Source organism: Leuresthes tenuis, unplaced genomic scaffold (genome assembly GCF_036924035.1).
Source record: "Leuresthes tenuis unplaced genomic scaffold, fLeuTen1.0.hap1 SCAF_3, whole genome shotgun sequence".
Lineage (NCBI taxonomy): Eukaryota > Metazoa > Chordata > Actinopteri > Atheriniformes > Atherinopsidae > Leuresthes > Leuresthes tenuis.
Window position 1 is genome coordinate 18722749 of NW_027325357.1, and position 24292 is coordinate 18747040.

Sequence of the window (24292 nt, forward strand, 5' to 3'; positions counted from 1 at the left end):
ACTTTTACATGTTTCATCTCTTGCTCAGTTGAACAGTAAACCATGAAAAACATCCAAGAAAATGTCACATTAGGATTGTGTTTTTCCAATCGTTACTCACGATGATGTTATCTGGAGAGAAAACAGTAGATTGTCCATTCTGCACATGTTCCTGAACACATTTTATTTTATTTAATTTATTTTTTTGCCTTTATATTTGCTAACATCCCTTCTTTGCATTTATCCTGGAGGTATTTTAAGTATTATCTTAATGATATGCATGAACTGGTTAGAATTTATGTGGATTTTTAAAATAGAAGAGAAAAGTCTGACACAACTGTCAGATTACCGTTTCTTGTCTGTAGTGGTATGACTGAGCAGTGCAGAGTCAGAGATTTGAAAAAGATTAACAGCTGGTTGAGAAACGTGGCTTCTTTAAAGCGTCGCCATAACTATGTCCACACGGGGGCAGTGTTTCGTGCTAACGACTCCCCAGCTGCATCACCCGGAAGCACAACCCGAAAAAGGCCGTTTGTTATCACGCTTCCAACATGGCGGTGAATCTCACAGACCTCTCCCTGCCTCAGTTAGAGGGACTGAAAACCCAACTAGACCAGGTATAATATGTAACTTTACTATATATCTGCGACGGTTGTGTTCTTATAAGATGACTGTATGAGAGCATTAATCCAGGTGAAAACAGGAGGGCGGGTTAGCTTGCTAACCAGAACACCTGACGCTAACGTGAGCTTCATACAAGCACCCATTTGTCTGTACCGCAACAGTTCAACCTCCTTATAGCATTACAGCATCGTTTGTTCACTGTGTGCATCTCTGACCTCTTCTGTTTGTGTTAACTTTCATGTTTCTTCCAGGAGATTGAGTTCCTGACGTCTTCGATAGGCCAGTTCAAAGTTGTCCAGACCAAGTATGTTGAAGCAAAAGACAGTTTGAACGTTCTGAACCAAAACAATAAAGGTGCGTGTTTCCCCGCTTCAACTGCTTTTTTTTTGTTGTTGCTTTATTAATATAGTTAGCTCAAAAGCTTGGCATTTGCACACTGGTTTCACACCGTATGGTGTGGCCATTGTAAAATAGTTATTTAAAAAATACACTGAATTATTTGTTCATGAAAGCTTACATGGATTGCTTCTGACCACCTATCCTTTTTCTCCTCTCACATACAGGAAAAGAATTGCTCGTGCCCCTCACCAGCTCTGTATCCTCCTAACGATCGTTCTGATTTACAAGTTTTTGGAAGCCCATTGAAATCATATTACATTATCACTGACATAAATGGACACTAACTGTAATGAGTGTTTCCGTCACCGTTCCTGATGTTTCCTGTTCACCTCTTGTAGTTCAGCTGTTAACCAACATCTTAAGTATCACATGACATCTACATCATGAACTTATGTGCAACGCACAGTACCACAGCACGATTTAAAACAGTTTGATTTGACCCAAAGTGACAAAAACTGCCCAATAGCTATATTTGTCATATTTTCAGCATATAGACGTTGGTCAAAGATGCTTATATCCCAATATAAAAGTATAGTTAACATGATGGTGAAGGCCCTGTGAAGAGGGATGGCAAACATTCACATTATCTTTCTGCAGTATCCATTAGAAGATGTCATGTGCCTCTCCAGATCTATGTCGTTGTCCTTAAGCATTGCTTCCTCTCAGATGTATGTCCCTGGAACATTAAATGATGTGGAGCACGTCTTAGTGGATGTGGGGACAGGATATTACGTCGAAAAGGTAACATTTTAGTCTTCGAAAAGCCTGTGTATATGCGGCAAACTGCTAAGTTAAGATTTACACAAAATAAGTCATCGTGCATTTTTATCGTCTTGTATTTGTTTCTGTAGAATGTGAACGACTCGAAGACATTCTTCAAGCGCAAGATAGACTTCCTCACAAAGCAGATAGAGAAAATTCAGCCAGCTCTTCAGGAAAAACATGCCATGAAACAAGGTATGTTTATTTTTTAAAAGAAAAACTCATTTTCTATGGTACTTGTTTTACTATTTCTCATCATATTCTGCTGTAAAAAGCCATATATCCTGATGTTATCACTATCTTTTTACCATTTTATGTCCTTTACATGGCAAATTATTGTTCCACATGATATTTCAAACTATGTTTTTTTTTTTTTTTTTTTGTTTCTTGTGGCCTCTTGATTCAGTTCAGTTTTATGTGCTGGATTTTACAGGCTATTGAGGATTATTCAATCTGTCTCAGAGAACTGTCGGTGTCCTTCTGGACTGATTATCTGGACACATTAAACCGGTTTTAAACCATATAGATATACAGGGCTGTTTGTCTCGCATGGGACACATTTAAAAAGAAGCTGACCTCAATCACTTTCCACTTGGTGCATATGGATTAAGAATACATTAGTCAGAGTTCAAATGAATAAGAAATATCACAACACATTAGGTTGGCAACATGGATTGATAAGATAATTATGGGACAAAAACCTTTGGGGGGAATTCCTTAAGCAATTCCCAAAGCAAATTCAACACATCAGTCTTGCTTAGTGTCGCAACTCGTTCCTAATACCTACATTATGGTTATTCTCTTTGTCCAGTGTACATATACTGTTAATGAAGGCCCAGATGAGCCAGAACATTAGAATGATCAACATATTGTGCTTATGGAGCAAGAGCAGTTTGTGGCACTCTCCCATTTTATTTTTTTTAAACTGCAGTGATTCCCTCCAATTCAATTCCATGTGCGATATCTGAATGGGGGCATGTCCCTTTTAAATCTGTATAAAAGCATAAAAAGAAATCATTGGTCAATTTGACCCAGCTCACATTAGAAAGCATGTCTTGCACCGAGAGCCTAAAGCACACGTAGCACCTAAAGGATGCCATGCAGGGGAAAAATGTCAGTTCATTAATGCTCAAATGAGGATGTAATTGGAGCTTTATCAGCTAAACTGTGATGGGAAAAGGAATCACATTTGTTCGAGAAACTAGTTCTCTCAAGGCCTCGACTTTATGAAGCAGATCTGCAAAATAAGGGATGGCACATTGAACACGAACACACTGCTGATCTCCAGTGAAGCCAGCGCCAGGTTGTGCGTTTTGGAGCGTTGAAAGTGACATTTTAGATCATCTGTGATTTAGGCGCCATAAAATGAGTTAACTAAAGATATTTTCAGCTGAATATAATGATGGTATTTGAAGCAATAAGTGGCTGTTTAGTGAAGACCATATTAGATGCATATCTACTTCATGCTCTGTGTTCTGTCTTGCAGCTGTGGTTGAAGTAATGAACGTGAAGATCCAGCAGTTACAACAGAGCCAACAAGCGTCACAGATGGTTGGAAGCACCAAGGCCTGATAACGCAGTTGATTAAACTGAGCTTTTCATGACAGGGGCATTTTTAAGTTTGTGTCCACAAATGACTAAATCTGAAAAACAAAAACTTTGTTTCACGTAGGCTATTGTCACAATGAAGAAATAGTGTTGGTCCGTTTTAAATGAATTGAATTGGGTGTCCAGTTAATTCTGAAAATTAAAGCTGTCACTATGGATACAAGTAACAAAGTGTTTGTGGTTATTGTTTGTACATTACTGGGTTCAGCTGACATTTCCATTCTTGCTGGAGATGAAACTTTTTGACAGTTAAAAGTGAACTTAATCCTCATCGGTGCAGTTTACAGGACACACTTCACCCAGAGACGGGGTTTTAATTTTGTGTGTCAGATTCTTTTGGGCTGATGTACTTTCCTTTAGCATCTCACTAACTTAGCTGCAGTTTTAAACGGATCTAGCAAAAACCTGATTGTTTTAGCAAATATGAGCACGTGGTTACCTGAGCCGATGTCAGAACCTCCCAATGCAAATATGTTATAATCATTTCCCTCAGTGATCTTCCACAGTTTTATTAGTCGACAAACATTTAGACTTGTATGACCAACACAAAGTTCCCCATGGCTACTGAACTCAAGTTTACCTCACAATGAAAGCAAGCCAGGGAAGGTCTGTATCAATCATCTTACTCACACGAGCAGGCCCAACCCACATTAATGCTAAAATTCTACTTAGATTTTAAAGTTTAGAAATCAGTTCATTGGAGGTGCTTTCTGCAGAGATGAAGGAATGAATCCAACGTTTTCCAGGAAATGTCAAAGTATAAAATACGATTCTACATACAAAACTTGTATGATATTCAGGCTTTTAGGTGAGGTGCTATGCAGGATGGATCACTCAAAAACACTTAATTCCGCTAAATTCAGTGCAAGTTGTTATTGTCACAGCTTTTCCTGTCCACATAGTTTACAGATGAGCACAAATGAGAAATTTAATTTAAACCTAACGTTACAACTCCGAATTAATAAAGAAATAAATAAAGTTATAATAATGTAGCATTTGTTGTGGTCGCGGTAAAACCCTTTTAGTTTGCATCAGTTCTGTGAATTTGATTTAATATTCATCTGTTTCTTTCCTGGGACATTCAGAGCAATCGCCTCTGAAATGTGTAAACTTTGTTATTAATTAAATATAGCAATGAAAACTGATGTGAATTCAGAGCAGTTCATACAAGGTCCTCATGAGTGCATCAAGCGCACTGTTTCTGCGGTGAACGGCCTCCTCGGAGGTCACAGACGCTACGCGACCGTTAAGGTCGATGCGGGCGGGGTGCAGCAGCCTGTAGTTGGGTAGGAGGGTGTCAGGCAGGCAGGCAGGCAGGCAGGCAGAAGACGCAGCTGTCACATGCTAAGTTAACCGCGGCGAAGCTGACATGCTGGTTGAGAAGTTAACGGAGCAACACAACTGATAACATGCGGAGCGCTTTTCGATAACTTATAGTGCAAAAGTCGTGAGTGCTACACGTTGGTTTAAGTTGTGGTCGGAGCGACTGTTCGAAGCGGACGACGCGCTGGCGTAACCTTAACGGCTGACTGGTGACGGCGGAGAAAGCAAGGACGAGTAACTCTAAACAAGTGCGACCGATATATATATATTTTTTACGTCTTTAAGTCTTCCTTGGACAAGAAGCCCGCCGAGTCAGTTCAGTTTACCGGAGCTGAAGAGGACAAAAATCGAGGATTAAATCAGCATGGTAAGTGTGGGCCCTGAAGCGGCTGGACCAGCTAACGAGTGCCAACCTGTTTCTGTTACGACTTTGCAGGTTTACGCACTGCATTGTTTCAGCACACCGCATCAGCCTGTTAGAGTAGTACGCCAACATTTTAGTTGAAGTGCCTTCTCCAAACCGAACCACTGCTTTTGTTGTTCTATTTAGGCAATTTTCACAATTTAACTCGACATGACAAACAAATTGGCTTCAGTTAGTAAAGTAAGTCCGGTTCCAACTGGTCTGCTAGTAAACATAAGCTAGTTAGCTTAACGCCGGTGTTGGTAGTGCCACATGTTAAGATAAGTTACGTGACGATGAAAGCTCTACTAACCAATTACAATCAATTAACACATTTATATTAGCAAGTTGAAACTGTAGAAACTTCTATTGCCCCGCCGCATGTTGCGCTGAACGATTTGACATTGCACGTGTAGCAACTACAGCACGTGATTAGTGTTAAACGTTAGCTGTTGCACAACGGTAGCTGAGTAGCTACCAAAGACAAAGGTCGATGGGGACATTAACTGGTGATGGTAATCAAGTTCATCTTGACTTGTGTATCTATTAATTGATAACGCGTGTGTCTGGAATGCACAGATGTGAGCTTTTTTGATATCGTGCCACTTTTAACATAGCAGGGGCACATTTGCACCACGTGCTCCTCCCTAACCTCTGAGTCAGACTACTTTGCTTCACATTAAATACAGGGCTGCCGTTCGTGAGCCAAAGTTTTTTTTTTTTTTTACAGCAGACAGGTTGGGCGTTATAGTCTTGGGGTTTAAGATAAACATATTCATTTGCTTTCTTCAAATGATCATTGCGCCTTAAAGGTTTTGCAATGGGTGACAGGTCGCAGACGGAGCCTTGTTGAATCCACATTGACGCTCAGAGGCGGATCCGCGCCATGTATGGTTGCATGTGACCAACGGAGGGGCGGGGTTAGAGTAAAGAGGAAGCCAATGAAAAGTCGCGCTTACGTGTGTTAGTGTTCTGGTGCAAGGCCTTTGCAAAAGCTGCAATAGGTGCTCCATGCTTGAGTCCCTTCATTCACTGGTTTGGATAAAGTATATTTAGATAAGGAAGTTGTTTTTGTGGTGAAGCATTTTTGTCCTTGTTTCATAGGACTTTTGACACTTTTCCCTTCATGTAGGCCACGCACAAGTTGATATTTATTAGATTTTTGTTTACACCTCTTGCCTGTTTTACTTGTTTCTATTTAGTAACCATTTATTGATTTATTCCCATCCACAATTTCACAAGCTGAGGCTTTCAAAGGTCTTAGTTCACTAAACGCTATATTTTTCTCATACTTACGGAGAATTTTGAAACTGACATCACTTTGTGTTAAATTTTGAATATTTGGGTTTGTTTATGTGCCAGACTGTAAGCATCCCACTCGCACTGAGGCTGTTCTTTGTATACAGGGTGCCTGCATAATAGCCTTCAGGATTATGCTACTATAAACACACTGTAGACTAACTTCTAAAATTCAATGTTTTGGCCAGTTTCTTCCTAACATACTCATTTGATAATGATAATCCATCAGTCCACTGCAAGTGAAAAGAAACTTTAAAAAAAAACAACAACACAAGCTTGTTAAATGCAGATGCTGCACAGTATTACTGTGAAAGAGTTTGTTGGCTTCCTTAAATCTGTAACATTTCAACTCGCACAGTGTACTTCCCCCAAGTCCAAAAGTGTATGTTGCCTTGAGCAGGAATCTGAGCAGAAGTATAGCATTAAAGTAATCCAGTCCAGCTCATGGGTCTAAGTTATTTATCTCGTTTGGGTTTTAGTTATTACCCGTCCAGGTGTACATTTCCCAATGCCAGCTGGAATAGGCTCAGTCCCCCGCAACCCTGAACCGGATTAAGTGGGTATAAAAAAGAAAAATGGATCGATGGTGATTCAGTATCTTTAGTTAAGGTCCTTTTTCTTTTGCCATCTCCAACTTACCCTTTCAGCAACGGTGGCAGGTGCAGGCAGGACAGCGTTCCTTACAAGATGGCATTTGCAAATTCTTTGGTATTATACATGTCTGAAATCAGTTGCAGGACATATCAGGTCCTCACCACACTGTTTTAAAAAAATACTGGATAGTTATGTCTAACATATAGTCACATTATGTTCTGGTAATTGTGCAGGTAACCACAAAGGGAGCAGGTCTTAATCCCAATGCCAAAGTGTGGCAGGAGATCCCTGCCCAACAGAACGACCTTCCTGGGGGACCAGAGGATTCTCCTTTGCTGCAGACCTACACCCTTCCTGCTGAGATGACTGAAGGTATGAGCATGTGTTTTAAAAAAAACAACAAAGCCCTGTTTCTCCTGTTTGTGCTGCTTTTTCCTTGAATGTGGAGAAACTGTAACGAGTGCAGGCATGAATAGTATTTACTGAACTTTATCAAGATAATTGCAGGTAGACATGGTATTTGAGGAAATCATGTCTGCTGGCTTTGGGCGTATGCAGTAAATACAAAGCATGACAAAGTAAATGTTTAGTATGGAGGTAATATCATATGTTCATTGATTATTATTTTATTTTGGGTTTTTTTTGTCTTGGGTTTTTCAGATGTTCTCTCCTCGGGAGGCAAAGGATACTACACCGAATATGTAGACGGCACTGCTGACGGCGTCCTTGTACCTGTTGGCAGTGTGAATGACATTGACCAGCTTGATTTGGGGTACACAGGCTTTGATCCACAAGGCGAATGTGCCACAGATAATGAAGTGTCTAAGGAACAACCTGTGACTGAAGAGAGTCTGCGCGAGTCTTTAAAGAAACGGCTGGAGTTCTGTTTTTCTCGGTGAGTCTTTTTAGATTTTTCTGTAAGATGCTTTTTTGTTTTTCTCCAGTATCTTTCCAGCACCAACTCAGGCTTATAGATGCATAAGAGAGTGGGTTTCTTACAAGATGATTGACAGAAGAGTTGTTTTGAACTACAGCTTCATAAGAAACATTTGCTGTATTGACTAAGGCTGTAATTGTGGAGAGGGCAATAAAGTAGCTCATGATGGCTTGATGTATCTATAATCTTTGGGTGTTTACAGAGAAAACCTGTCTAAGGACCTGTACCTGATATCCCAGATGGACAGTGACCAGTTTGTTCCTGTCTGGACCGTTGCTTGCATGGAGGACATCAAAGCTCTCACCACTGATATGGATCTTATTTTGGATGTACTGAGAGGTACTAATATTGCTCGACTCCTTCTATTCATGAGAAACTCTTGCAGATGTGCAGCTACACGTTCAGACGGCAGCAGTTTGATTTAAATACTCGGCATTTATATCAAACTGAAAAATCCATACACATAATGTGAAGTTTTATGGAGTCTCGCTAATTAAATCGTTGAGTTGTTGTGGACATGTTGTCAAGATTGACCAGTTATTGGTGACAAATCAAGGCAGTGTCACTGCTAATATCTCAAGATGATGTCAGGTTTTAATAAACTTTACGGGCATTGTTACTGGATTAAAGCAACGACTTGGTTTTATCGTTTTATGCCACATTCCAGTGAGAGAATTGAAGCAGCAGATTATGACCATACAGGAAGGTAGATGTGTAGTATCACTTGACACGGGGCACAGAATCTCTCGTCAATCTCACAAAAATCATGAAATGGTTTCAGCAAATTAAAAGTAGTTCATGTATAAGAAGATCCGTTGCACAGCCTGAAGTTTTCAGGACATCTTCAGTCTCTTATTCTGACAGTTTTGTGACGCGAGTTATCTCTTGTCCTTTGTTAGAGAAAGAATATTTCAGGATTATACACGGAAACTCAGAGCTAACATTTGACCATGTGCACTGAATTTGGTCAGAATAGCTTGAACCACTTTGAAATGTCTGTAAAATAGACTCCAACTGCACACTTTTAGAAATATGGCATTACAAAACGGTGGAGCAAAAATTCTTCTAAGTTTTGAGTGACCTTGTCCTGATGCAGGAACTGTTTTCATATTTCTTGAAACTGTTTGAGGAAGTTTCCCTTTTTTGCTTGTCTGCAATGCAAGAGCTGTGGTTGTTTGTAGTTCATAGAGCTGTTTTTATAGAGTTTTAGCACCTCCATCAGTGACAAAACGCCTGCGTTTGCATGTTTTTGTTTTCACAGCCTCTCCAGTGGTGCAGGTTGATGAAGCTGGTGAGAAGGTTCGACCTAACCACAGTCGCTGCATCATTATTCTCAGAGAAGTGCCAGACACTACCCCAGTTGAGGTAAAGATCATCTGTGCGTCTTGTTAAACTGTAAGACAGTAGATGTTTCTGCTTGCTTACACCTTGATGCTACTCAGCTATTGCACACAGATACTTGGTGTACCTGCTTTAGTGCAATGTCTCAATATATTTCCTTTCTTTGATTAATTTGTTGTGGTGTGTGTGCTGTGGTTCCCTGCCAGCTTACCATCAAAGCCCCTGATATTCTATATAATAGAAAATCTATAATGTTTTCTTTGCGTTCTTTTTACAGGAAATAGAGGCTCTTTTTCAGAGTGAAAAATGTCCAAAAGTGTTAAGTGCAGAGTTTGCTCACAACAGCAACTGGTACATAACATTCCAATCAGATATGGATGCACTACAGGTATGTCTGTTTTATTGAAGTCAACATGGCTAATTAAAGCACTGGAAGTGAAAGCTTTTGGTTTATTTTTGTATTTTAAAGAGGACAAAATTGAGTTTGCAGAAATGTGAGCTTTTTTTTTTGTCTTTTTTCTCAGGCTTATAGATACCTAAGAGAGGAAGTGAAAATGTTCCAGGGGAAGCCAATCATGGTAAGTAACACAATTTTAGCCTCAGCCTTGATCTCTGCTTAATTCTGGTCATAAATAAAACGAGTTCACCTTAAACATGTTTGTATACAAAAACTTAATAAACCCAGAATCTTAGTGGTCTGTGTGTCAGTGTTTGTCAGGATTGTTACGAATGCATTTCTTCCGACAGTTTCATTGTCCCCAATATCACAATATGCATTAAAACAATTTGTTTCAGCTGGACTTTATGTGTTTGTACTTTATGAAACAGATGAGTCTTTAACCTGTAAATAAATGTATCTGTACCCCAGTGATGATCAGTATCGCGCTTGGAAGGACCCATATGCACTGTGGCTATCTGGGAGGAACTTTGAGTTGCTTTACATTATTCTGTATCTCTGCTTCTATTCTGTACCTCCACCCTCACCCATCTTCCTCCACCCCCACTCCCCCCTGCCCTTTTCTCCCCATCCCTTCCTTTTCTTCCCCTAGTTAGTGCAGTGTTTTATGGCCTTATGACCATGAGATTATGAGATCTGAGGGGACTAAAGAACAATGGAGAAACAACTGATAATTGTAGTTACTCTGGAAGTGTTGCCTCTTCGCTCATTAAAAAAAACCCAAACATCTTTGATTGTCTTCTCTTTAGGCCCGCATTAAGGCCATTAACACGTTCTTTGGAAAGAAAGGCTTCCACAGAATGGATTCAGGTGTGTACCAACAGCACGTCCAGCCACAGGCCCAATACGACTACATGCAGCAGGTGTACAGCCCTCAGCAGCAGTACCCTGTTTATCCTGTGATATCATCTTCCTGGAATCCTTCCGTCATGCCTCACTTCGAAACACCACTGGTGAGGATGTTTAAAATGCCTTTCATGACAAATTGTGAAGAGAAAACTTGTGTTGAACTGTTGACGTTAGTCATGCATAAATGTCAGTCTTTGTTGCAGCTGTTAGGATATACTTAGCCCGTCTATTTACAGTTATTTTTGTACAAAGCGTCAGAGATGCATCTTTTGGCTGTAACTGAAAATGTCATTCTTAAATTAGTATTAATTCATTTATTTAAATTATTGTCATATTTAGGCACCCTTCCCCAATGGTGGGTTCATGAATGGTTACAGCGGCCCAGGAAGCTACAAAGCAAACTCGAGCTCTGTCAACACCCATCGTCCCATTGCAAGGAACAGGTAGGTTCAAGTTATGACATGATAAAAGTCTCATTCAAGTCAAGTCTTGATTAGCTTTTGTCATGAAATACAGGCGTATGTGGGTAGTTAGTGTTTTTTGTTGTTGTTTTTTTTTTTTATATAGGCGAGGGGGGCATCGGGTAGATACTTATCAGTCTAAACCTTTTTAGTGCCTTGAGCACAAAGTTTGGGGTTTCAAAAATAATAGTTGACAGAACCACATGTTCAGTTAGACCTCTTAAAGCTAAAAATCACAAAGGGGCCTTTGAGACTGTAATGCTAAACCATATTCCTTTGATTTTCGCATGTTTTTCTAAATCGTGTTCTTTGTTTGGACCTAGAAACCACGTCAAAGGTCATCCTAGGCCTGGAGATGTCCCCTCATCTTTGGCCCCGGGGAGCTTGATGGACGGCATGTCTGGTTCCTTGAGACCACTGGACCTCCAAACATCAGGGACACTGTGTGGCTCCACAGCACAGGCGCTTTCTCTGTCCTCCTTCAACCTTAAAGGCATTTCTTCCATGGCCACCATACCCAGGTGAATTGATATCATCTTTTGTGTTAAGATTATTGCTCATTAACATTTTGATAGTATTCAAAGCCAGATGTGATTTGCTGATCTGCACCGAGAATTGTGTTTATACAATTTGTGGACATTTGACTCAATTGGTGTAAATGGCACGTTTATCAGCTTTCATTGTCAGTTCCACTGAAGGTGTTTTTTGTGTGTTTTGTTCCATTAAAAAAAATCTGATTATAAATTTGTCTTTCTTTTAGGAGAGCTCCTCATAGAAGCGTGAGGAGAAACCGAGATCAACATATAACGGTAGTCATAAATCCTTTTTTACATTGGTCTCAGTACTGTGGAAATCTTGGTGTTCTTTCATGTCTCCAGTTTATTGTAATATATTTATATATTTTTTTTTTTGATCACTCATGAAATCAGAAACCTGTCCCTTTGATGGAGGCCAAAGCACCGCCCCCTAAGTTTGACCTTGCAGCTTCCAATTTTCCTCCTTTACCGGGATCTGTGGCCACTGTGCAGGGAGAAGCTGTGACAGAGATGCGCCTTTCTGATGTTGTGCGTGGACTAAAGGTTCCGACCAAGGTACTCTTTTTAACTTTAAATATATATATTTTTTTTGAGTAAAATGTTTCGCAGTGCGTGTAAATAATGAGTTCTTTTTTTGCTCTCAGGCTGTAAGCCAAGACGACAGTTCGACCCAACAAACAAAAGACTTGGGAAGTCCTGAAAGCAAAGCGGATCCTATGACCCAGGTTGCCAAACCTTCTCCTGTGACCCCACAGATGGCGGCCCCACCATCATTAAGGTAACTTAAACTTCAGGATGATAAAATGCCCTTAAATAACAAAAGTACATGCATGAAATAACTTATCCATTGTCTTTTGTTTCAGTCCTTTGCAACCAGTAACAAAAGAGGATAAAACTGAACCTCCTCTTACAAAGGGAAACATTTCACCATCCACAGAAGCCCCCTCTCCAACCGTGTCAGAACATCCACTTAACATGTGCAGTCAGGCTGAGGAGGAGGGTGTTGCTACAGAAACACCATCCTCATCTCTCACTTCTCCAGCCTCTGAACAGGTAAGGCCTGCTATCCAACTCTGGATTAACACGTTGTGATAGTTTGTAGTTGTGTGTTGGTTTGTGGTTTATTCCCTTGATGGAGAGAGGCTTTCTGAGCTTTGAAGTGCAGAACAATACAAGTATTTAAATATATCAAATGTTTATAATAATGTTTATTGTCTGTTGGTTTTAAAAAAATCAACAAAAAACTAGGTCAAACCACTGCGCCATACTCTCCTTTACTCCTTAATGAGAATGCTTTTTTTAATGTAAAGTTAAATATTCAAAGGATATTTGTTTGTTTTTGGGCTCTTATTATCACCAAGGATTTTTGTGATCATTTACTTTATAGATCTGTGTATATTTGTATGTGTCCCTGCCTAATATATTATGATTTTCTGCGATTATTAACTCATCAGGAACCAAAAAAGCTCAGCTATGCAGAGGTGTGCCAGAGGCCAGCTCGAGATCCCCCACCACCACAGATGCCGTCTCCTGCTCCTTCGGCCAGCCAACCACTGCAAGAGCTCAAGGGCAACACTGTTGAGGAGCCTCGGCTCAGCTCCAGGCAAACTCCAGAGAAGCGTGGAGATAAACGGCCTCCTCGGCAACCGTTGCGCTCCGTCAGAGGAGCACCTGGCCAAACCAGAGTCAAAGGACCAGGGATGAAGATACGGGAGCATCAGAGGGGCCTAAACGCTGGCAAACAGTTTTCCCCACAGCGAGGAGCGAGACGCAGTGGCAAGGAGCAGAACATTCCCCCAACGTCACCAAAATAACTAAAGGGAAGAGGGGGGAAAAAAACTAAGGAAGCTACAAATGTAAATATATGAAATATGTACATAGACAAATGAATATATTTGTTTTGATAGACTTTATCAAAGAATCTCAAAGTTGTTGCCAGCTTGAAATTATTGTGAAAGACTGGATTAGATATTCCTCTTTTTCCCCTTTTATTACCCCCCCCTCCCCAAAAAAAAAAAAAAAAATTAGGGTTGTGGAAAACCAAAAAAAAAAGATGCTGGCAAGAGGGGGCATGCTGTTGCCCCTGGTGCGACGGACATGTTGTACATTGCAACTTTTAATCAGTCTTTAACAGTTGCTCCCGTTGACTTATCTTTAGCATCTGAGAGACGGTGAGAGGAGGATTTTATTTTTTTTAAATTTTTTTTTTTAACGGTGTAATCTAACAAACTAGCATTTTGTTAACATCAGAAATGACAATAAGGTAAACGTGTCATTTGCATACTCTGCAATAGCTTTTTATCAAACAATTATACATCGATATCTAGGCTGGATGACTTGAACAAAGCAGGAAATGGAACATATTTAATCCATGGCAGCACTGGGGAAATAATAGTTTTTTTTTTTTTTTTTTTAAAGCCTTTGTAGATGGTTTGAAAACATCAATGTTCATAGAAAGCTTTGATTTGTTTGTGAAATGTTGCTGTACAAATAATGGTAGCGAGTCCAGTTTCTAATGGTTGGATTTATGTGCTCCTGACATAGTATTAGTTTCATCTGGCAGGTTTTGTCCTGGTGCTGAAACTATTAGATCAAAACTTTTAGCTTTTAAAGTAAAGTCTGTAGCAGATTGTAGTGTTGGAAAGTTTCTGAACATTTTATAACTTTCTTTCTGTTTGAATATATCCTCAAACAGCAGTTTGTTTTTTCACATGAACCCTAAAGTAAACCAAGAACTCGCATGGAAAAAAAGACATCTGAACAGCTTAATTATGTGAACCTTTGCTCTGTATTCACATACAGAAATTTGAATCTTTCCTCCTTAAACAATTTAAACTTTGGGCTTTAGATGGGTCGATCACCTCATGTCTTCTCACTGCATTTCTTTAAGAGCGAGGTCAGGACATTGAATGTGCCATTCCAAGAACATTAACTTCATTTATCTTTTAACCTTTCTGAGGAGGAGCAGCTTGAATACTTTGTCTTTAGAAAGAGTCCTAACATGCTGACACTTTTCTTTTGAATGTATTTGTTTGACCGCTGATGCCACTCTGACCCAGATGGAACAAAATGGGTTCAAACCACGACGATAACGTCCCTTTTTATTTTCACAAACTCTTTAGTTTGGGTATACATGCTCGTTGTTTGCCAATTCACATGCTGTTGCTTGGTGAGAAACTGAAAAATCTGTGTAATATTGGTGACCCTATCAGAGCTAAACTTGGTTTCAGTTCTGGCTTAGGATGCTGTGTATCATTCACAATCGTACTTTACGGTCAATTTTGCACTGCCTAATGACCCATCGTAAACGTCATTGGACTGTGAGAGGAAACCAGATGGAGTCCAGACAGAAAGGTCCCGGTCTAACTTCAAACCAGAAACCTTGTTTATAGCGTATTGTAGGATGTGGGTGGTTCTTTCATCTTCTGTAAGGTGGTTGGAGTACAGTGGCGGTTATTGAGAATCCCGTCTTGCATCATTGGCGACTAGCATCTGCTTTAGCACCGTTTAATTATCCGAAGGCCTTGGAGCAGGTGTATATGTTTTTTTTGTTGTTTGTTTGTTTTAGCTTTTAAATGTTTTCACCACTTGATAAGAGTTGCAGTTTTATGGTTGACTAGTTTTCTCCAGCTGATTTTGTATCGGCTGTCCTTGAGTGTGTGAGAGGGGAAGTGTGGCGGATAACATGGATGATGCCCGTTTCCATTTCTAAAATAGTTTTTTTTCCTCGTCATTGTATTCGGAGCGTCTTTGTCATTTGTAAATTGAAGTCTTCACTGTTCTGAGAAACTGTTTCTTTCTTTCTTTTTTTAACCAACAACTGAGTTGGACAAGGACATGTACCGATGGCCTAATAATGAATAGAACATACTTGTGGTTGTAAATAAAATGCACTCAATTTGATTTCAAGGCTTTCTGTCTTTACAGAAGATGTGGGAAGAGCTTACACAACACATTTGTGTTTTGATTTCATCTGAATAATATTTGCATATAGAAATAAGTTAAAGAGAAGTCAAGTTCAAGAATTGGAGCTATTGAGGGGAGAAAACCTTTCACTGTCTCTGTTCTTTTTGTCTCACAGACTGAATTTGGTTTCTGCTTTAGACCTTCAGACATGGAAGTGTGTTTGGCCAAACCTCTGGTGTATTTTCAGCTTTTTATTTCGGCATAATAACTTTGAGCACATCCTCTTTCACACTGAGGAATGTTTTTTAATATTCAGTCAATTCATTAAGTTATCTTGCCAATAACATTTAATTTATATTAGAATTCTGTTAATGGCAGAAACATAGGATTGCAGTTTTCAACTTAGCACATACTGGTTTATCAAGTGAATGTTGAAATGCTGATTGGATGTATGTTAATAAAGATATATTTTTTAAAGATATGTCTAAAGATGTTATGTGGATTTTATATCTGATGCAAACATTTAAAACGGACACATAGCAGAGAGGATTAAGACAGGCGCCTCAAACATGGGAACCCTTATCGTTGTCTTTTTGCTTTATGGCAGTTCTATAGCACCAGAACCAACCATGCCAAGATCTGCCAAATAAACATCCGGAAATAGCCTAAAACATTATGCAACCGCTGTAGGTACATTTCCAGTTTTTAGTGGACGTGTTCAAGAGACTTCACTGTTGCTTGGCACATAAATAACTGATCAATGTTGATTTGTGGTTGACATAAAAATGTTGTATAAATACAAAAAGTCGGACGACATGTAAAGATTTAGTTGATGATAATGGATTTGGCACCAACATTTTTCTGACAGATCAATCATGTTACGTAATACACTGCCAAGTTCTAGCTCTCGCGAGATTTGGGTAATGGAAGTGTCAGAGTGTCAACAACGGACAGGCAGAAAGCAGTACAGCAGCACTGTCCGGAGCAGGGAGGGAGGAGTGAAGAGGCAGTTTAAACGTCGGGTAAGGTTGGGCAGATCTTGGGTCATATAACATTTCTTGCAATATTCAGTGAATCATATTCTGTCAATGCTGACGAGACATGTGATACACTCTTGCCACTGCATTTCAGCATAGCTCTCATTAGCATTAGCATGCTAACGTGTAATGCTAGCTACCTACCGACTTGGCGGACCTGTTAGTGTAAATTCGCATGGCAAGCTAATGGAGCTTCGCTTAGCAGTTAGCATGAACATGGCTAGCAGTGGTAATATTGTAAGATACTGTAAAAAGATTGCTTTGCGAGGCGTATCCAGCTGTCCGTTATTTGTTATTGTTTTCCATGACAGCAGCTTACACGTTCACAATAATGACATCAGGTCTGGATTAAATTGTTCAGATGTACTAAACTGTAAGGATATGATAACTTGCGGCCCATCTTTCAGAATGTCAAATATTTACCACCTTAGATCTCAGACTGAAGCAGTCTAGATAGCCAGTGAAAACAGCCAACAGTGGACGAGTCGAGTACACTTTGTGACAGATTGTTTGGTAACTTGCTTGGGCTTCTAGTGCCTCATCGTTGAACGCTTTCTCCTGATGGTCCACAAATGAGTCCAGAGTAAATGCTTCAAACAGGCCGTCAGTGTTCGGCCTGTGTACATCCCTCCTAACCAGCTGTGATGTGACTTGTTTAAATGCTTTCGGTGACAGGAAAGCACATGGAATCGCAGACACAGATCGTAACTTTCAGCAGGTGCATGGTCCTCATTAAAGTCATGCTGATGCTGCAACTTTGACACAGACAACGGGCCTTAATGACATTGACAGCATTTAAAAAGAGTATGGATCAACAGAGAAGTGCCCCTTTTGAAAGCTTCCAGTCATATTTAGCCATTGCACAGCACTCACCCAAGTTCAGTATGTAAAAAGGAAAAAAAAATTAAACCATTTGCTCTATTTCTTGCTCTTTTTTGCAGAACATTTTTCTGAGATGGGGGATGATCGACCCTTTGTCTGCACTGCCCCTGGGTGTGGGCAGGTATGATTTCCCTTCTGTTCTTTTTCTTCTTTCTTTCAGTTCACTTCCATTAATACTCAATAATTGTGCAGCAAAAAATGGTATAATAACAGAAACTGAGATGCACAGATTTATTTGCCAGTGACCAGATTAGACCAATAAAACAACTTAATCTTGACCAGACTATTATGCTGGTAAAATGTACACATATGGGCATGGATGGTTTATGCCATGTGCACAGCTTCACATACTGTATAATTACAGCCTTGCAAACGCTCTTAAAATGTCATCTGTGTGGAACTTCTCCTCTGAGTCAAAAAGTGTGTTCACATGAATTCTCAGTTTGACTGATGTGATGATTCATTTGTGACTACATATGAACTCGGCGAGGCAGCACAACAGATCAGCCTTTTCTCGCTGTAGCTTCAAGTGCGCCACACCTGCATCTCACATTTGAACTCTTTTGATTATTAAGTCGTTATCAAAATGCTAAAGTGCAAACGTCTTTCAAACTATGAGTGTACATTGAGTTACGTGATCATTTTCATCAAAATGAGCCATCCTCTGGGCTGATCTCTGTGCAGCTGCCTGTGAGAGTGCTCAAGGACCATCTATGAGATGCGGCACTATAAAAAAATAAAAATAAAAAAAAGATACCCCTGCTATCTTTCCTGTTGGATTTGGAGTTCAAAACAGCACTTTCCTTTAAACTGGAGCTCACAGAGACTAAGAGAGGGTACTGTGATTTGAAGTTATTTTTAGGAAATTGCTTGATATTGAACGCTTTGTTGTGACCATGTTGTCAAATCTTCTTTTATTAAATCAGAAGTTGCAGCAATGTTTGTGTTTATTCTCATTTCTGTTTTTTGTAAAAAAAAAAAAAAGACAAATGGAATTGCTCAAAATTTGAATCAGCTAGTCAGATCCAATCAAATAAAATAGAAAAACAAAATGGGTAGTTGGAACAGGCGTAAAAAAAAAAAATGTGCACGTTCAACCCCTAATTGATGATTTACGAAAATTTAGGCTTAAAGCTAATTTCTATCTGCACGGAAACGAAGATGATCGACCACATAGGTTCATAGTGGCCTACTTCAGTGTTGATCATATGTTCAAGAAGCAGCTGCTATTATTCGTCACAAGTCAACTATGACTAAATTCTTTTGATTAGTTATTTGTCACTCAGCAAGCAGAATAATAACATTCTTTGTCTCCTTTAGATCCATACTAAACCTGTATATTGTCTGTATGTTACTGACTGTTGTCTCTTGCAGAGATTCACAAATGAAGACCACTTGTCAGTCCACAAACACAAGCATGAAATGACTTTAAAATTTGGTCCTGCCAGAACAGACTCCGTTATCATTGCAGGTAATTATATCCTCTTTTTTTTTTTTTAGATACCTAAACTGAAGAGTGATAAAGTTATCGATGCTCCAAGGGCCTATATTTATTTATACCACTGCATGTCTGTTTGGAAGTCGATAATTCTGTGCTCTAATGTGTATGACTAATGTCATTTTTCTTGCAGACCAGACGCCTACACCCACACGTTTCCTGAAGAACTGTGAGGAGGTCGGTCTATTCAATGAGCTGGCCAGCTCCTTTGAACAGGAGTTTTGCAAGGCACATGATGACGAGCAACGGACAAAACACCCTGTGAGGAAAAAGGATGAATGTTGAATCAGTGGCACATTGTTGGCTTCTTCTTGTTACTAGATGATGTGAAGGCCTTCACCGTCTCATCTGTGCTTTTGGTCTTTAAGGCTACATCATTACAAACACCATCAGAAGTAAAAGAAGAGGATGAGGGACCTTTACAAGTTGATTCCTCTCCTCCTGAAAGCCCTGATTCATCATCCAGCATGTCTGATAACAGCAGAGACTCAAGGGTGAGAGGGGAAAGTACAATGCGTCGCCGCAAACTGTGTGGTCAGCAGAGTGCTTTCCAGACTTGCTGTTCATGCATGCATGTGAAGTTAGATTATGAATTTGTTAACAGGAGATTCCCACAAAGCCTTTGGCAAGTTCGGCTCCCACTCCAACCATTGTGCGTCCAGGTTCTCTTCCCCTTCACTTGAGCAATGACCCACTACACCCGACTCTGCCATCTCCGACCTCCGTGATCACACAAGCTCCACCCTCCAACAGACATCTTGGGTAAACTTCATCGAGTTCCTGTTTGCTTTTATGGGGCATTTGTTGGCCTGCAGCCGTATCTGCAAAACTCAAGTAATGACTCGCAAAACGTACGAAAAAAAAAAATACAGCCATCACAAGACTTGCTAGTGATTAAGAGTCCTCACCTACCTAAACAGTCAGTCAAATCATTTTGCAGCATCAGTTTACTGTAAAAGTGTCTAATCTTGTTAACAGCTCCCCCACAAGTGCATATCCACTGGTGAGGCACCTCCCTAATGGACAGACTGTGCCTCTTTTGCCCAGTCCTGTACAGATGACCTCTGTTATATCTGTAAGTCACTTCACAAGTGGGAGAAAACTGCAACAAATTGTACTTGAAATGGTATTTTACCCTCCCATTTGTTTCTACCTTTTCCTTTTTTGTGAATGTTTGTTTCTACATGGAGCTTGCGAGGCCAGTGAACACAGTGCCAAACATCCCTGGGATTCCAGGACCCCCTGTTGGAGGGGCGAGCAGTGCTTCGTCCTCACCTTCCGGATATGGCCTTCACTCTGAGACCAAGATGGTGAGATCACTCGTCAAATCGTCATTAACTGGCTGCAGGCTCTGAGCAAGTGTCCATTTATGTACATACAGTTATTACAGGTGTTAGATTGCTCCTACACCTTCACTATGTTATACATGGGTTGTTGTTTGTGTGTCTTTAAAGCGGCTGAAGGCAGCTCTGTCTCATCAAGGCCCAGGAGCGCAAGATGGAGCAGGTGGCGGATCAGGATCCATCCCCGCTGTCCCCCAGCGGCAGGAACAGAGCCAGCAGCCCTCTCAAAACTCTGATGCACCATCACCTGCCCAACCACAGGTACTCACCACTTAAGCTTGCGCACAGATAAAACTAAAGACCACACTGCCATGCAGAGAAAACCCTCGATTGAGAGGAATGTAAATCAGAACATGGTTCTCTGAAGTAATACTTCAACATTGGATTCTTTATTGGCCGTGCTTGCTCACATAGCAGATATTAACTACATATTAAAATACAGCAACAGCCACAGTGTACTTTTCCTGCCTCAGGTACGCTCTTCCAAAAGGACACCGTAGTATTTCTAGTCACGAGAACGCCTCTCCACATAGTAAAGCTGAAGAGTCGAGACGGTTTGAGTTGAACATGAGCCACTGCAGTCAGGCAAGTGGTGGAGGTAGAGATGGAGAGCCACATTAAAGTCATTCTAAGGCGTGAAGGATTTTTTAACAGAAATAACTTAAACGTGTAACTTCGATTATGTTGCTGATGTCTTCTTTTTCCGGTTTGATAAATACCCAGAGGTGACGCTGAACAGAGCACTAGAATTATTACAGTTTGTGTTTCTTTATGTAGCATAAAGCATTCATCTGTTCAACAGAAACATAGAAAATTAAATCAAGCCTGCATTTTAATCATAGGAATTTCCCTAGGAACTAGAGACTATTAGTGGATCTTACTCCTTGAGACAATGCATTTTTACCACAGAAAAGCAAGAACTAAACAAAGTATAGGGGAGATATTGTACCTTCCCGTATAGCCATGGTCAGGAGATGGGACTTTTGAAAATAGCTGGAACATTCTGGGTAAAGTTTGCAGTAAAAATCATTTCTGATAAGTCGGGTACTCCCAGTGTCTTATTTTTGTTTTTTTGTCAGTCATGTGTTGGTCAGTTCCCTCCATAACTCTTAATATGCGCCTCAGAAATAGTTGCTACTGTTTGTATTTAAATATTCATACAGGGCCAAGTCATGTCCGGTTTAACGAGTGCGACACTCTGTGCTTCAACGGGCTGGTGAATATGTGAGGAAAGAGAACAATTATAGGAGCAAAATAATGAATCAGAAGTGAAACATTAGTTTCAGGTTGTTCCACGGTGGTTACGTTCTAAAGCACAAATAAAACAGAAGCTACGACACAACCCTGTTAGAAGGTGCTGATTTCTATTCGGTGTCTCCTCTTCCCTGTGTCTGGAACTGTCTGGAACTCAGACAGATGTGCAGCCAGCTGTCGGCTTTCTAACGTATCTAATCAACTAACATTGCATTCAGTGTTTCAGTCGTGAACTTTACCCTTCTCTTTCTCCAGGTGTCCCCTGCTCAGCCAACAGGGGGTCGCCGGAGGCGTGCATCGGAGATGGACCCCGACGAAAGGAGGCAGCGTTTTCTGGAAAGAAACCGAGCGGCTGCGTCCCGCTGCAGACAAAAACGAAAGCTGTGGGTCAACTCTTTGGAGAAAAAGGCAGATGATCTCGCCAATATGAACGTCTCTCTAACGGTGAGTTGTACACAAAACCATTTAAACGTGATCTTGCAGTGATATCCTTGACAGGGCTGGGATTGACATGTGTGCTGCATGTTTTGTCTTTCCATTAGAATGAAGTAAGCCTACTGAGGAATGAGGTGGCACAGCTGAAGCAGCTCCTCCTCGCTCATAAAGACTGCCCTGTCACAGTCATGCAGAAAAAGGCGGCTTTCTTAGGTAACCATTCAAGATACTGAACTGACGAACAAACGTCTTGTACTATATCACTTCTCATGTCAGGCTTCATCCATCATCCATCTAATGTGCTATTTTTACTCGCTCACCTCTCTAAGGGTGAATGTTGCTCTGTCTGTCTGTAGCTGCAGGAGGAGAGGAAGCCTCCAGGGACACTTCGACTGAAGCCATCGGCTCCCCGGCGGCCGTTATTCAGCACGGGCCGCCACCCCCCGCCTCCGCTTCAAGCCCGGGTGCCACCATCAACGGGCTGAACGTCCGCGCTGCAGAGGCAGTGGCCATGTCCGTCTTGGCTGGCATGGGGTCGGGCCAGCCCGGTGGTGTTGTCATGGCAACGCAGTCACAGCCAGCCCCGAGATGATGTGCGGACAAGAGCAGCCAGAATGAACTTGAGGGGCGTTTGGAGGCCGGAGAGGTGCAAAGAGTTGTTGTGAAGAGGGATCCGCCCTCAGCCCACACCCCAGACTAAGATACTTTATCCCCTCACAACCTGCAGTAATCACACAAAGACATGGTGCAGTGCCTCTGTCCACCCTCCACTTCCAACAGGCACCCTTTTCAGAGAAGCTTTGTCACTCTGCATATGTAAATACGAATAACACGTGGATCGCTCGCTCTACAGGGTTTGGGGTCGTTTCTTATTCAGTTAAGACTGTCTGAAAATGTTTTAGGCTTGGAAGAAAACAATGAATGAAAATCTTATCAGTTCTTTTCACTTCAGTAAGCAACAGCTGTCCAATTTCTTCCCACACGCTGGCTGTGATGAGGCCTGTTTGTTTCCAGGCGGGCGGTTTTACTGTAAGATATCCTGCGTTTTGTCATTTGTAAGAAAAGATTTTTCTGCCTGATGCAAGTTATCGACGTCATGTTTCGCTTGTGTTGTTAAAATCTGATGAAAGATTGTCAGGCTGGCTGCAGTAAAAGGCAGCCTGGAAAGTCTTTAAGTTGTTTTTTTTTCTTTTTCTTTTGAATGTTTACTTCCCAACCAATCCCTTAGTTTTTATACGTTTTGTTTTTCTTTTGAATTAATTCTCCGTATTCACACTCGATGGTCAAGTCAACCGAGTTCATAACAAACCAAATTTTAGATGTGAACACTGTTTACCCTGTGATTGTGTGCCTGACATGTCTTTTTTTTTTTTAACTCATTTAGAATGGATGTCATGATATTAGTCCTTTGTAAACCCTATCGACTGCATGAATTATTCAAGGCTGAAGAATACCACTGTTTGTGTGTAGTCCATCATACTGTCACTGTTTTTTCTCCTGTAACATGAAACTATTGATGCAAAAAAAAACAAAAAAAGGAAGAAAAAAAGATGTTCTTGTTATGTAAGGATTCCATCCTCAGTCCTAATGTAACGCACTTGAAAAAGGCTAGTCTTTTTAGACTTTCAAATGATAATCAAACATACTAGATTTTAAATCCTACACCCAAGCATTTCAGTTGAGGAAAGAGTAGTGCAATATATTTTTCTATTGAATATCAATGTTCTTGCTTTTAGCTGATGCGTGTAGTCCAGCTGCTAAGAGGGGTTTGGTCTATTTCAGTCAGAAGCTATAGTTATGAGGCGACCAAAGTAAATGTGAAGACGAGTGTTTTTGAGTGAATGGGAATGTTGATTAGAGCACATTTGTAGTCGGTTACAGATGTCCTTTCTTTGGTGCTTTCCACCATGATAGTAGGCAGTCTTGTATCATGAAGTAGGCCTAATACTTGTGCAAGGTGCTTCTTTTGACATTTAGTTTTGAAATGCAGATTATTTTATATGATGTTGTACTTCCAAGACTGTCATGTTGGGTTTTTTCCCCCTGTCCCCCTTCCTTTTTTTAAAAAAAAAAATACAGCATCTTGTTTTTAAAGGTTTTATCTTTCTCTGTGGGAATGGTAGACTTTTTTTTTCTTCCCCTGTCACACAATATTATATCCCCTTAATTTGTTAAAGGATGTTTGTTTTTTTTTCTTTCAATGTTTGACAGATGTTGAACTAAAAAATGTGTTAGGACTATCTCTTCACAGGGAGTTTGTTCAATACTCAGGCCTCAAGATGGGAAAAAATACTTGTGTATAGTCTCAACTAATGAATAAATTGTCTCGGGCAAATGGTAAAAATAAATTAATGAAAAATTTCAA

At 40.5% G+C, this 24292-nt stretch overlaps 3 protein-coding genes across 4 annotated transcripts; all 3 read left to right on the forward strand.

Annotated features, from left to right (window-relative positions):
• The first annotated feature begins 497 nt into the window (after positions 1-497).
• pfdn5 (prefoldin 5) lies at positions 498-3543 on the forward strand. The gene is made up of 6 exons (XM_072382299.1): positions 498-596; positions 855-957; positions 1167-1198; positions 1669-1743; positions 1854-1959; positions 3251-3543. Exons 1-6 carry the CDS (start codon positions 531-533, stop codon positions 3334-3336), a joined length of 468 nt encoding a protein of 155 aa, XP_072238400.1. The 5' UTR covers positions 498-530; the 3' UTR covers positions 3337-3543.
• A 1098-nt stretch (positions 3544-4641) lies between these two features.
• On the forward strand, positions 4642-15473 carry larp4ab (La ribonucleoprotein 4Ab). Its single transcript, XM_072382300.1, has 15 exons — positions 4642-5062; positions 7225-7363; positions 7652-7886; positions 8131-8267; positions 9190-9293; positions 9547-9657; positions 9794-9847; positions 10476-10679; positions 10915-11018; positions 11360-11557; positions 11797-11845; positions 11966-12127; positions 12217-12350; positions 12436-12625; positions 13027-15473. The coding sequence occupies exons 1-15, from the start codon at positions 5060-5062 to the stop codon at positions 13384-13386; spliced, it is 2184 nt and encodes a 727-aa protein (XP_072238401.1). The 5' UTR covers positions 4642-5059; the 3' UTR covers positions 13387-15473.
• Positions 15474-16402: 929 nt separating this feature from the next.
• Positions 16403-24288, forward strand: atf7b (activating transcription factor 7b). Of its 2 annotated transcripts, XM_072382301.1 has the most exons (12): positions 16403-16500; positions 17457-17518; positions 18772-18868; positions 19029-19156; positions 19264-19389; positions 19500-19657; positions 19874-19970; positions 20086-20205; positions 20350-20499; positions 21748-21936; positions 22035-22140; positions 22284-24288. In XM_072382301.1, exons 2-12 carry the CDS (start codon positions 17471-17473, stop codon positions 22517-22519), a joined length of 1455 nt encoding a protein of 484 aa, XP_072238402.1. In that variant the 5' UTR covers positions 16403-16500; positions 17457-17470; the 3' UTR covers positions 22520-24288. The 2 variants fall into 2 exon arrangements, with proteins under 2 accessions (XP_072238402.1, XP_072238403.1); XM_072382302.1 differs by lacking the exon at positions 16403-16500 and having other exon boundaries at positions 22257-22374.
• Positions 24289-24292: the final 4 nt, after the last annotated feature.

Coding starts and splice junctions, on each gene's coding strand:
- pfdn5 (XM_072382299.1), top strand. CDS start 531: ATGGCGGTGAATCTCACAGACCTCTCCCTGCCTCAGTTAGAGGGACTG. Junction 1,744..1,853: donor CAGGATATTACGTCGAAAAG/GTAACATTTTAG, acceptor TTGTTTCTGTAG/AATGTGAACGACTCGAAGAC. Junction 1,960..3,250: donor AAAACATGCCATGAAACAAG/GTATGTTTATTT, acceptor TCTGTCTTGCAG/CTGTGGTTGAAGTAATGAAC.
- larp4ab (XM_072382300.1), top strand. Junction 12,128..12,216: donor GACTAAAGGTTCCGACCAAG/GTACTCTTTTTA, acceptor TTTTGCTCTCAG/GCTGTAAGCCAAGACGACAG. Junction 12,626..13,026: donor CTTCTCCAGCCTCTGAACAG/GTAAGGCCTGCT, acceptor TTAACTCATCAG/GAACCAAAAAAGCTCAGCTA.
- atf7b (XM_072382301.1), top strand. CDS start 17,471: ATGGGGGATGATCGACCCTTTGTCTGCACTGCCCCTGGGTGTGGGCAG. Junction 19,157..19,263: donor AGCAACGGACAAAACACCCT/GTGAGGAAAAAG, acceptor TTGGTCTTTAAG/GCTACATCATTACAAACACC. Junction 22,141..22,283: donor GAAAAAGGCGGCTTTCTTAG/GTAACCATTCAA, acceptor GTCTGTCTGTAG/CTGCAGGAGGAGAGGAAGCC.